Genomic DNA, 13,878 nt, shown 5'->3' with positions numbered 1-13,878 from the left:
TCAAGATGAAAATAATTAAAGGTATAGTTCACCCCAAAATTAAAATGTACTCACCCTTATGTCATCCCAGATGTGTATGACTTTCTTCTGCTGAACACAAACAAAGATTTTTAGAAGAATATTTCAGCTCTGTTGGTCCTCACAATGCAAATGAATGGTGACCAAAACTTAGAATCTTAAAAATTCACAAAGTCAGCATAAATGTAATCCATTAAGACTCCAGTGGTTAAACCCATATATTCTCAAGTAATATGGCAGGTGTAGGTGAGAAACAGATCAATATTTAAGTCCTATTATTCTGTAAATCTTCCCCTATAACAAGCCCCAACCAGTAGGTGGTGATATGCATAAAGAATGCGAGTCGCCAAAAAACAAAAGAAGAATGTAAAAGTGAAAGTGGAGATTCAAAGGACTTAAATATTGATCTGTTTCTCACCCCCACCTACCATATCACTTCTGAAGATATGGATTAAACCACTGGAGTAGTATGGATTACTTTATTTGGCCTTTTCGTGATTTTTGGAAATTCAAAATTCTGGTCACATTGTATGGACATACAGAGCTGAAATATTCTTCTAAAAATCTTTGTCTGTGTTCAGCAGAAGAAAGAAAGTCATACACATCTGAGATGGCTTGAGGGTGAGTAAATGGTGAGACAATTTTCATTTTTGGGTGAACTATCCCTTTAATTGTTAGCTTTGCACACATCAGCTTCTGAGAATGAGGCCAAAGCTTGGATATTAAATATACAGCACCACTGTTCCACTCTTGCCATTTTTCACATTTTGATATTTTAAACCACATTCCCTGATAACAGTTCACGGCATTAACACTATAAAGGTCACTTTCACTATACAGTAATTTTCGTACCTAATTTGACATTTTGCAAATTTACTTGTACTCTAATTATATTTAAATGTTGGACTGTTATAGTACCGTTCAGTTTATACTGTAGTCTTAAAACCCAGAACATAATTATCATTTTCAAGCGTTTCCAATGGCAGGCTTCGATATTCCCTGTTAAGCTAGTCACAACACAGACAGATCGAAAGTGCTCTCCTTTGTAATGCGTCTCTGAGTTCTTGGGACCCAGGGGCCTAATTTATAAAACATAGGTGCGATCAGATTTGATCATAAATTCCATAGATTTGATATTAAAAAAAAAAGGAATAAATCATAATTTATAAAGGCAGAAACTGACGATAAAATGTTCTTATGCGTACATCAACTGACAAGCATGTGTACCAATGTTTTGTGTGCCAGCGTGCGCCGATTAGATTTTTTTACTTTAATGATGCAAATATGAATAGTCAGTGACTGACTGAATTTATGAATTAATAAGTGAGCACATTTACAAGAATATTCTGTATGAGTCAGAATGTGGTCATATTTAGAATATGTAAGCGTAATGTAAATGCTTTATTTTAGATTATTTATTTATAGCCCTGCATGTTTCCATGATTAATTATCTTCGAGACCTATGAGATAACAGGCAGGTGTAATATATGCAAAGCAATTTTTGGAGCGAAGGAGAGGAGATAAAGTCATGTGAAAAAATAAGTACACCCCATGGAAATTGTTGGCTTTTTTTGACATATTTGGACAAGCAAATATCTGATCCTCTTTGAAACAGTGCCTATTAATAAATTAAAATTATAAGTTGATATACTTGAACAAAACCACAAGGAAAATTAACCTTTTCAATCATTTATTCAACAAAAATATCAATAGATGTGATATTCTTCTGTAGAAAATGTAAGTACACCCTTGGCCTCAGAAGTTAGTACTGCCCACTTTAGCAGAAATAACTTCTTGTAGGCGTTTTGCATAATTGTCCACTAGTCTCTGACATCAGCTTGCTGAAATTTTTGAGCACTTCCTTGCAAAATTCTTCCAGTTGCAAGATGTTTGAGGGTTTTCTTGCATGTACTGCCCGTTTCAAATCCCCCCACAACATTTTAATAGGATTCAAATCTGGGCTTTGACTAGGCCATTCCATAACCCTCCATTTCTTCTTTTTGAGCCATTCCTTGGTGGATTTGCTAGTGCGTTTAGGATCATTATCTTGTTGAAAGGTCCACTTCCAGTTCAACTTCAACTTACAGACAGATGGCCTCACATTATCTTCAAGCACTCTTTGATATGATGCAGAATTCATAGTTGAATCAATGACTGCAAGCTGCCCAGTCCCTGAGGCAGCGAAGCAACCCCAAACCATAACATTTCCACCACCGTGCTTCAAAGCTGGTATGAGGTTCTTCTCCTGAAAAGCTGTCATTGGTCTGCGCCAAGCATGTGTACTGTTAATGTGGCCAAACAACTCTACCTTTGATTTGTCCGCCCAGAGCATATTATTCCAAAAGGCTTTTTTCTAATATTCTTTTTAGACAGCAAAGGCTTTTTCCTAGCACACCTCCCATGCAGGTCAAATTTGTGCAATCTCTTTCTCATTGTAGACGCATGCACTTTGACATCAACAGATGCAAGAGTTACCTGCAGATCCTGTGATGAAATTCTGGGGTTCTTGGAGACTTCTTTTTTCATCAAACGGTTTGCTCTTGGGCTAAATGTGCTGGGATGGCCAGTCCTGGACAAATTGGCAGTCGTTTGAAATCTGGGCCACTTGTACATGATTTTCCTTACAGTGGAATTATTTATTTCAAATAATTTGGAAATCTTTTTAAATCCCTTGCCAGACTCATAGGCATCCACAACCTTTTTTCTGAAGGCCTTACAGAACTCTTTAGATCTTGGCATGATGACGCCACACACCTCAATAGCAAAAAGAACGGCAGACACTAGATGTGAGATGTTTAATTAAGACAGGTTCCATCTGCACTCCCTAAGGAGGTTCTAATCATTGGCACCCAATTCTGAACACCTGATTCTTATTTTATGGATTTGAAGGTGTGATAAATGTAGGGGTATACTTACTTTTTCCATTACTGATCAGTTTTTTTTTTAGTTTATTTAAATTATGAACATTACTACAAAATGTATATTGTATGTGTCATTTGTTTGAGTATATCAATGTTATTAATAGGCACAGTTTCAAAGAGGATCAAATGTTTGCTTGTCCAAATATTTAAAAAAAAAAGCCAACAATTTCCATGGGGTGTACTTATTTTTTCACATGACTGTATTATAGTTTACAGCCCTTCAAACATCACTAAATAAAATTACAGATGGGTGAAAGCACAACAGTCTCCTATTTAAAACTCGCCTACATTGTTCTGTATATTCATCCTACAGCCTCTTTTTTTGTCTGTTGATGTTGAGGACATAAATAGAAACAAATGACTTGACTTAAATACTAAAATGTGATGTAGAAGAGAATAGTGGGAGAAGAATGCACATGTACTGTAGTTTACATAGGACATGGCTGCCATGAAGACTTTGCATATTTCATTATACTCTATGTAAATGAGTATGTAAACCTCTTTTTGGAATTAAGGTGTAGTAGGAATATGGACATTGGTTGAAAAACGGTGTGGATTTACAATAAACACGGTCAATGAATGGATTTATTATTAATAATGAAAATGAAAAACTGATAACGAGTTGTTCAATAGGCTACATTATCTGATGCTAAAACTGATGTTGCATTGGCAAGGCGCTCAGACTCACTTTCACTGAGGCATTTAACTAAAGATGATCACTACTCCACATCAAAACACTTCGGATTTGTTCATCAGGATTTGGCACTATTGAACTGTCGCTCTCTAATGGACAAAGCATCAATTCTCAATGAATTCATCACTGATAAAAAACCGGACATGCTACTGCTAACTGAAACCTGGCAAACACCTAATGACTTTCTACAACAACATTTGCTTACTCCCCACAGATACAAATGTTTGTGTAAACCCTGACCTCACAGAAATCGGGGCGAACTAGCTGTTGTTTGTTGAGGTGGCATGAGAGCAGTTTTGACTGAATTTCCTAATGTCACGTCTTTTGAATATCTGGCTGTCAAGATTGTTGGTGAAACTCCTCTCATTGTGTTACTGATTTACTGACCTCCAAAGTATCAGCCTCACTTTTCTCTAAACTTACTCACTCTTGCCTGTGCTATGTCTCCCCATGTTATACTGCTTGGTGATTTCAATATCCATGTTGATACTGACTGTTCAAATGCAACTGAATTCATGAATGTTCTTGAATGCTTCAACTTAACACAGCATGTGAATTTTTCTACCCATACCCATGGTCATATACTTGACTTAGTTTGTACATCATGTCTTAATAATGTTTCTACAACTGGTACAAAAATTGGCATCTCGGATCTCAAACTTACAGAATTGTAATTTCATTTTCCTCGCTGTAAGTCATGCAAGAAAACTGTGGTAACTTATCGCAACCTCAAAGCAGTCGACCCCTCATCATTCTCCACCTCTGTCTGTGCACCCTTACTCTTGAAGAGCACGCCCCCATCAAAACAAAGCTGGTGCCCTCTTCTCACTCATCACCTTGGTTTACTCCTGAACTGCGGGCACTGAAGAGAGTGGGTTGTCGTCCTGAACGACTCTGTAGAAAAACAGGCCTCACTGTTCATTCCTTAGGTCTTACAGAACATCAGCTGAAGTACAGAGCAGCATTCAACACTGCATGTACATGTCATCCAAAATGCAAGTTGTAGACCTAGAGCCCTCTTTGCTATGGTGAACAAGCTAATTCACCTGCCGGCTCAGGACTCACACAGCTCTGATGAACTTTGTGACTCATTTCTGCACCTCTTTCAAGATAAAATTGTTTCCATTTACCAAACATTCACATCAACCATTTCTGAAGATCCCCTCCATGAATGTCTGTCTGAACACCCTATCCACCCTTTCTCCTCCTTCACTCCCACTAGCTCATCATCAGTCAGTGATTTAATTTTACATTCTAACTCATCATCCTGTCAGTTGGACCCTGCCCCAACCTCCCTTCTTAAACACTGTGAGTCAGTCATTTCGGCACCTATTTCGCATATGATAAACACATCTCTTGCATCTGCCATTGTTCCTACTGATCTTAAAATTGCCACTGTTACACCAGTCCTTAAATGTCCCAACTTACATCCATCTTCCCTCTGCAACTATCATCCTATTTCTAACCTGCCTTTTATATCTAAACTTCTGGAAAAAGTTGTAGCCTCCCAGTTACAATCACATCTTGCAGCCAATAATCTCTTTGACCTTTTCCAACCTGGTTTTTGCCTATTCCACAGCACTGAAACTGCTCTCTTGAAGGTTATTAATGATCTCCTCCTCTCTGCTGACTCTGGATTTCTCAGTATTCTAATCTTGCTTGACCTGAGCTCTGCTTTTGACACTGTATGCCACAAAATACTCCGTTCCTGACTTTCAGATATTGGTATTACTGGCACTGCTCTATCCTGGTTTTCTTCCTACCAAACAGACAATATTTCATCTCGATTAAGAAAAACAAATCCCCTACTGCTCATCTCAGTCAGGGTATCCCCAGAGTTTTGTACTGGGTCCAATACTGTTCATAATTTACATTCTCCCACTAGGTCAGATCATCCTTCGTCATGGTTTCAGTTATCACTGCTATGCTGATGGCACCCACATTTACACATCTGTATGTTTTGATGAAACACATGCCATCAGCTTATTAACTGCCTGCATCAATGATGTAAAAATTTGGTTAAACAGTAATTTCCTCAAATTCAATGCGGACAGAACTGAGATCATGATTTCTGGGCCACAAACACTTATAAGAAATATTGATATTTGTGTCAATATTGATGGAAATCTGACCAAACCCTCTAAAACCATTAAGAATCTGGGAATCACCTTCGATCCATCTCTTACTCTTGAAGCCCACATCAGAACCATCACTAAAACTGCTTTCTTCCATCTACGTCACATTGCATGACTTTGACCCATTCTCAGTTTGAAGGATGCAGAATCACTAGTTCATGCTTTGAACTAGTTCATGCTTTCATAACATCACGTCTCAACTACTGTAACTGCCTCTTTACTGGCCTACCATCTAAAACTATTGCCCGATTACAATATATCCAAAACTCTGCAGCTAGAGTTCTCACTAACACCAAGCGTTCTGCACACATTACTCCCATCATGTTTAGTCTTCAATGGCTGCCTGTCTCATGCCGTATTAAGTTTAAAATTCTTCTCCTGACATACAAAGCTCTCAATGTTCACTTTTGGTGGGAGATCCTTCAATGTAACTGCACCTAAACTGTGGAACTCTCTACCTCAGAGCCTCTGTGACATCTCTATTTCCATCTTTATATCTCAGCTTAAAACACATCTGTTCTCAGCGCATTATCTGTCTATTACTGATTGATGTTTTATATCCCATTTTGTAATTGAGATTGTAACTTCTGTTGAAATGTATATTAATGTACTTTGTCCTGTTAAAGGTATATGGAGTGTAAAGTGTCCTTTAGCTTGTGGAAATGCGCTATATAAATAAAACGTTCAAGGGGTTAGGGGTTCAAGCGCTTAGCGCTGAAACCCTATTGTAATGGTTAAGATTTTTATTATTATTATTATTATTATTCCGCCATAAAACTGATTGGGCAGAGCAAACCGTAAGGCCTAGAGACTTGAAACTTGGTCAGATGGTAGTAGTATTGCTCGCTACTCAGAAACACGGACTCGGCAAAATCGGTCAATGGGGGCGCTATAGCGATCAAAAACGCGAAACTGCTCATAACTTCTAGACCTTCTGCTTTATACCATTGGAATCCTTGGCTCAAACCAAACAAAACGTATATATCTCCGATTTCATTTCCAAATTTTCCGCTATCTTGGATTTTTCATAAAACCTACTTTTGTGAACTAGTCCTAGGTTTTTCGTCCGACTGGGACCAAACCAGTGCCAAACGATTCTATGGAGTCTCAATATCAAAAGTTATCAAAATAAGTTTGAACTTTCGACTCGAGCAAGCTACGGTATGCGAAAACATCAGAAGTAGGAGTGGCCAATTTTACGTAAATGGCTATAACTCTTGAAGGAAATGAGTGGCGCTATAATACCAAAAAAACATGAAATTGGCTGTAACTATGAAACCGTTAATCCTATTGACTTCAAAATTTGCATACACTGTCTTTGTCTCAGCTGCCATCATTCACATATGTTGAAAAACATGGCTGCAATCGGCCAATCAAATTTCAGCAGCTATTACACAAGATTAACAATGACCGATCTGAACGAAACTTGGTGGACCTATGTGACTCTTGGTCTGAGAGGGTTGTGCAAAGTTTTTAAAAAATCGGCCACTACGTGGTGCTGTCACGATTTTTGTAGGTGTTAATGGTTATATATAAAGCAGTGTTGTGAAAAAACACAAGTAATATATATCACCTGATAGCTCTTCTCATTCTAAACAACTTTGCCTCAAGAAGCATTGGTGTCTGTCAAACCGTTCTGTAAATATTTCAAATAATGATAAAAACCTACTTTTGCGAACTAGTCCTAGGTTTTTCACCCAATCGGAAGCAAACCAGTGCAGAAATATACTCTGGAGTCTGATTATCAATAATTATAAAAAATAAAAAAAAAAGTTAACATTTCGACTCACGGTCGCTAAGGGGTGCCAAAACCTTCGAAAAGGACGGGCCATTTTTACTAAAACGGCTATAACGCCCGAAGGAAATTAGATATTTTCACCAAACTCGGTACACATGTGTATGAGCTCAATCTGAGGTCACAGTAAAATGCGGAGTTTGGCCACTTGGTGGCGCTATAACAGGAAAAAAAACATGAAAACAGCTCTAACTACGCAACTGTTAGTCTGATTGAGTTGAAAATAGGCATGCAGTGTCTTTGTCCAAGGTGCCGTGACTGTCTATGAGGACATTGGCGTATCTAAAAAAAACATGGCCACCATCGGCCAATGAAGTTTGAGCACCTATTAGACAAGGTTACCGGAGGCCGATCGGCACAAAACTCAGTGGGCCTGTTCGACTCCTGGCCGTAGAGGTCACTTTGGTAGCTATAACAGTGTCATTTAGAAAATGGGCGTGGTCAAGTGTTTAAATAAGCCCATAATTCCTAAACAGAAACTCAAAACTTCACAAAATTAGCTGAGAACATATGATTCTAAACAAGCATGCAGACTTTTATGGAGATCGGACCATAGGTGGCGCTATGAGCTTTAAAAAGCTTTAAAAACCATGTATTTCCTTAGTAAATTGCCTGTATTGGCTGTAAATGGTCTATTCCATCTATGATCTAGGTGGTTACATGCTTGGTAAATAAAACATAATACCTTTTTATGTATGTGCTTAAAGGCCTTAAACCGCTTGAACCCCATTAATTGCTGCTCACAACTATATATATTATTATTATTATCTGGTCAGAAACCAGTAGCTGCACTATTTTATTTATTTTTGTTTAAATATTTCCAACTGCATAAGAACATTCCTTATGAATGAATTAATGAACGAATGCGCTTTGTGTTCTGTCTCACCATGTTAGTATATTTGTGGGCGTTTTGTAGGAGTAGACCATGAGCTTGTTCATGTTTGCATGATTTTAAGCTAAATTGCATTTTATAAAATGTGATGCATTTAGGAAAAAATCATGCACACGGACGTTTTATAAATTGTTCATAGAAACAGTTAGGAAATTGTCTTAAATTTAGGATCATTCTACGAACTTCTTTATAAATGAGGCCCAGATCTTAATGGTAAGGTGAAAATGTCATTTGCTGTTTCACTGAATCAGTAAAAAGGTAAATCTGATGAACCTTGATAGAACATATACACATTTTACCCCAAAATCAAAAGCATTTATTTTTTTTATTTTTTTGCATTATGACATCATTTTTATGAATATTAAGCACATTTTACTCAAACTAGCCAAAAAGGCATTCCATGGTCAAAATCACTGAGATCACATTCTTTCCCCATTCTGATGGTTGATGTGAACATTAACTGAAGCTCCTGACCTGTATCTGCCTGATTTTATGCATTGCACTGCTGCCACATGATTGGCTGATTAGATAATCGCATGCATAAGTAGATGTCCAGGTTTTCCTAATACAGTGCTTGGTGATTGCATTGTAAAGTATTATTGTATTGTGTATTGAGAGTGTATTGTAAGTGATTCTCATTAGATAGAATTTTTTAATTAATTACATAGAGTATAAAAATACTGTAATTCAGTTATTTGCTATATAAATCAGTACAATAAAGGCATTACAACAATTACTACCATGATGTATAAGAACCTGACATCATTATTTTATTTTTGCATCACAGTAATGAGAATTTGGGATGGAATGTGCTTAATTGCATTACAATGTCGTCACAATAAAATAAATCTAATTTATCCTTAAAAATAAGGTTATTTCTTTGAGCAAACCATAATTTTGTGTTTCACACTTTCAGGGGTAAAATATAATCTGGACATGTTTTTGGCAGGTTTTGTGAGATAATTTGGTGCAGCACACAAAACCTGTCAAAAAGATTCCTTACATTAAGAGAGGTGAATGCAAAACTGCATCATGAAGACCCCCAATGTCAAACGTCATGCTACAGAAATAAGCAGCAGCCTGTGTGCCATTTGACTAGTGTTGTTGGCCACGTGTTTACTGAGCCTGTTGCTAGAACTGCAGAGTACTGGAACAAAATGTCCTTGGCAAGTCTAAAATTGGAGGCTTTTGGTGTGCACAGGTCCACAGAGTTTCCATTGAATAACAACCACATGACTTTCAAACAGAACCTTTGTTCACAAATAAGGTGATATTTTCACACAATAAGTACTACTGCTACTAAGAGTTTGTGGCTAAATGGAAGATAATATTTCTCTTAGTTTGGGGGGTACGGGACAGTCAGTTCTGTATTTCCGTTATGTAATAAGCATGTTGTCCTTGAACTCTGGTAGACATGTTCAAAGAGCTGAATGTTTTGTTTTCAACCTTGCGAATTCTTTATCTCTGCCTGCATCACCTTTGTCTATTGATGGTCTCCACACTTGAAATGGAATACATAGACTATCATTTAATTGCCAACAATTAAATTCTGTCATTGGCCCCGCCCCCACCCAGCACAGGTAGTCTGCTCTCACATCTTGATTTACAAGTGCACAAGTGAGTTTTGCTACAGGTTTCTCGCAAAAGTTGTTGCAAAAGTCAAGGGGGTAAGATTTAAAGTTGCAGTGGCAGATTTGAGAGGTTGTAAATGCTGATTTGTGGTTGTACTGCAAAAGTGAATTAAAGTACAAAAGTAAATATGTAATACACATTTGTGTCTGTCATTGTATTTATTTGAATATCATTTTACACATTTGTGACTATTTGTCTGCAACTTTAAATTCAAAACACAGGTTTTGGATTATTGTCTGTGAGTGCAGATTGCAGCATTCAATTTAAGATTTGTATTTGACAAGATTTCACATCGAGCTGTGAGTGTAAAGTGTTATTTAGAATGCGGAGCTTATTAAAAACTACCACACAGAAGGAACTCAAAATAAAAGTTCTGCCAAAATAAAAGCTCTGTTTAACTGTATGCATGAAATTGAAGACATTACGACAGAAAAATACTACTATTATATAGAAATTTTATATTCAAAGTAATAGCAATAATACTGCTAATAACAATACTAATAAATGGTATTATTATTATAATTATTATTTATAATGATAATTATTATTACATGTAAGCCATATTAAAAATAATTTTTATTAATAATTATATTTTTATTTGATTAAATGCATTCATTTGATTTAACACTGTTTTAATGATAACATTTAATTAAAACATAAAACATGGAATCCAGAAAAACTAAAACAGAAAATGCAGAATATGCAACTGCAAGATTTTATGCAACTGCAAATCCTATTCTGTGTGATTTCATCAGTAATCTGAGGTTATTTATTTGTTGCCGAAGTATCGATTTAGTATCGATACCGAGGTACCAGGGCTGGTATCGTACCGAAGCCAAAATTATGGTATTGGAGCAACCCTAGACAGTACTCTTCAAGATGCTCAACACATATGGTCCAATCGTTCTATGAGCTACCAATGTTGTTGATTTTGTCAACCACCCAACCATCTGGGCTACTAATGTCCATTCTCTGAACTTAATGCTCTTAATGTCTCTCTCTCTATCAGTCTCGTCACTTTTGTTCCCTTCCCTTCTCATTTTGGTGGAACATGACACACTGGGGATTACACATACTGTAATTCTCATCACCAATTGTTGAGTTTGCTGTTTAACACACATTCAACCATGCTGGTGAGAAGCTCAATATTGAACTGCATGTAGCACTTTACTATTATAAGGCAGCATGAATCATACGACAAAGAATCAATGCACCTCAGTAGAACATGCAAGTATGCAACTAGTATTTTGTTACAAATAACATAGTCCCACAATATTGAATATATATCAACATTCTTTGGGACTAAATCTAAATCCAGTATCCCATAAGTAGTGTTTACAAACTGTTTACAATTGTATGCAGGAGCTTATAGAAGGTTTTAAATGATAAATTCATAGATGTTCAAAAAGTATTTGGACAATTTCTGGTTCTCAAACTTAGTAGGCTAGAACATGCCCGTGGTCATGAACTACCCCTGTGGGTACTCTAGGAGGCCTGTCTAAACTTGAGGGGAACTGACTTCATACGTCAACTGAAATGACACTGGTACCAGTTGGTAATAATTAATAATAAAAAAAGAGAGTTACAGAAATGGTGTAGTATAATTTGCTGGCATATGCCACTTGGTTTGATACTTAGCTGATGCAATGACCTGATGTTCTTACATTTTTAAGTGTGGTGTAAGTGTCATAATACATTTCAGAGCCACTGTGCATTCATTCCAAATAGCCTATTATAATTTTTCTGAGATCCGTGGGAAAAAGAAGAAGAAGAAAAAGAAAAAGAAAAGAAAAAAGATCCATGCCTTGTGAGTCCCCATTTTTACATATTATTCCAGCCCACTGACTTTGCCACTGTTTATTTTTGTTAACTATGTGCAGTTTAATGTGTGTGATGCAATAGGTGAATGGATCAATGAATAATTCCATTGTGCAAACTAATCCCTGTGAAATATTAGTCACCTATCATATCTGGAACTCCATGCAGACGTGTGTGTGTGTGTGTGTGTGTGTGTATATATATATATATATACTGTGATGGTGTTTACCGTTATTCTGATACGTCATTCCGATGGTTCCGCCGGTGTTTATGACAAGGACCCTCGCCTCGGCACTGGGGCTGATATCCACAGACTCTAAACTGGCGCTGCTCGATAGTCTCCTTCGGCGACCCTGACCCATGGCGGTCCGGCTGATAGATGTCTGCAACGGAAACACATCGGACTGATCAAGCTGATTTAACCGGCTATTGGAAAGAGCCCGAGCCAGCGAGGTCATGCTTGCTGAAGACGGAAACGACATAGTGCGCTTCCATTCCGCCATATCTGACCGGCTTTAGCTACCCCCTCCCAACCAGCTCAGTTTCTTAAAGGAACATCGCGTTGGTTTAAACGGTGATAAACGTGCATACATTTATGGAAACGCACTAACCAGCGCAACGTATTGTTACACTTTTTACTGTCATCTTATCAGAAAATTAATTTAAAAAAGTATAAAATAAATTAATTTAAAATAAATGCAACAAATATAGTTTTGACTTTTGCATCATTTCTATCCAGACGATGAAGCCATATCTTTATCGCAGAAGTGTCCTTTTTACACCTGGTAGTAGGATGTGTTCACAGTGTTTCGATCAAAAATGCTCGGCCAGACACATAGGGTTTACACCTGGTCAAGCATGTACAGCTGCAGACCAGAGACCTCCCAGTGGGAGCGGCTTACGCCGTAAGGGGGCGGAGCAAGTAGGTAGGGAAACTTCCAAGTCGCTCAACTGGTCCCTGTCTTCTGTGTCCACTTGTGTTCGGATTTTGAGGGGCGGGTCCCGATTTCATATGTTCACTTCACACATCACTCACTATGTCAGTACTGCATGGTTATTAAGCGGAAAAATCGGCGCACTGTATCACTGTTTCACACCGCATGTTTATATCACATATAGAAGTTACAAGAAGTTCCGCTAACACTTGTGCATGTATATGTATGTAAGCACCTTTTCAAATTTTCTGATTGGGTGGTTATTTCATTTCAAAGTCGCACCGGCAAAGTTGCGTATGCTTGTTTTAGCGCAGGGGTTGATTGACAGGTGAGTGTGTAGTGCTTCGCTGCTGTCTGGGAAGCATCACGACGCATTAAACCGGCGTCACACTAGTCGATTTTTCCAGCAATTTTCAAGTGTAAGTTTCATTCATGTAATCGCCGGCCAGTAGGTGGCTCGAGACATTCTGATTTAATGGTTCCAGCACATATAAAATAGTTCTGTCACCTGGGCGGGGTCGTGTGTTCTCGTCAAGTGACCAGTGTGTTTCTTCTTTTACTGAAGAACTAACAAGACGTCATGCTTATCCGAACGTTTTCATCTGTGATTGCACTAAGCTGCATATCATCACAAATGGAGATTTTAATCCATAGTGATTCTGTCACCAAGCGTTTTTCTTGGGGTTCTCCTACACTTAAAGGTACTACAGTCTGGTTTTACGGAAAGTAATTTCTTTATTCACTGGAAGCTGCTTATGGACATACGCGTTCTATGGCACGCCTCGAGGGGATAAATACAAAATCACATGTTCACAAAGTAAAGTTACTCCATGAATCGCTTCCTAAAATACTTTGTTACAATAGTTTATGTTCACACAGTACTCCTGTTGTTATTTCAGGGGGAGCCATTATGTCTCCCTCCACCATTTTGTATTGGAAAGTGTGACACCTCAGAGTGTGAGATCTCAGCAAAACAGTCGGCAAGTGCGACATCCTCAGCCAAAGTCGCGTTGTTTGGAGTCTGCTAGTGTGAAGCCT

The 13,878-nt window shown here is 37.8% G+C and overlaps 1 protein-coding gene across 5 annotated transcripts in view; it reads right to left on the bottom strand.

Annotated features, from left to right (window-relative positions):
- aspg (asparaginase homolog (S. cerevisiae)) overlaps window positions 1-12,482 on the bottom strand; it is a 57,694-nt gene extending 45,212 nt beyond the window's left edge. For 3 of the 5 annotated variants that reach the window (XM_051722896.1, XM_051722897.1, XM_051722898.1), the window contains exon 1: window positions 12,135-12,482. In XM_051722896.1, coding sequence (XP_051578856.1) covers window positions 12,135-12,408 — 274 coding nt within the window. In that variant the 5' untranslated portion in view covers window positions 12,409-12,482. The remainder of the gene's footprint in view (window positions 1-12,134) is intronic. The other 2 variants (XM_051722895.1, XM_051722899.1) reach the window with 2 other exon arrangements.
- Between the last annotated feature and the right edge of the window lie 1,396 nt (window positions 12,483-13,878).

The sequence above is a fragment of the Myxocyprinus asiaticus genome, chromosome 17, assembly GCF_019703515.2.
Source record: "Myxocyprinus asiaticus isolate MX2 ecotype Aquarium Trade chromosome 17, UBuf_Myxa_2, whole genome shotgun sequence".
Classification (NCBI taxonomy): Eukaryota; Metazoa; Chordata; class Actinopteri; order Cypriniformes; family Catostomidae; genus Myxocyprinus; species Myxocyprinus asiaticus.
Note: the sequence above shows the minus strand (reverse complement) of the source record. Positions and strands in the feature narration are given on the sequence as shown.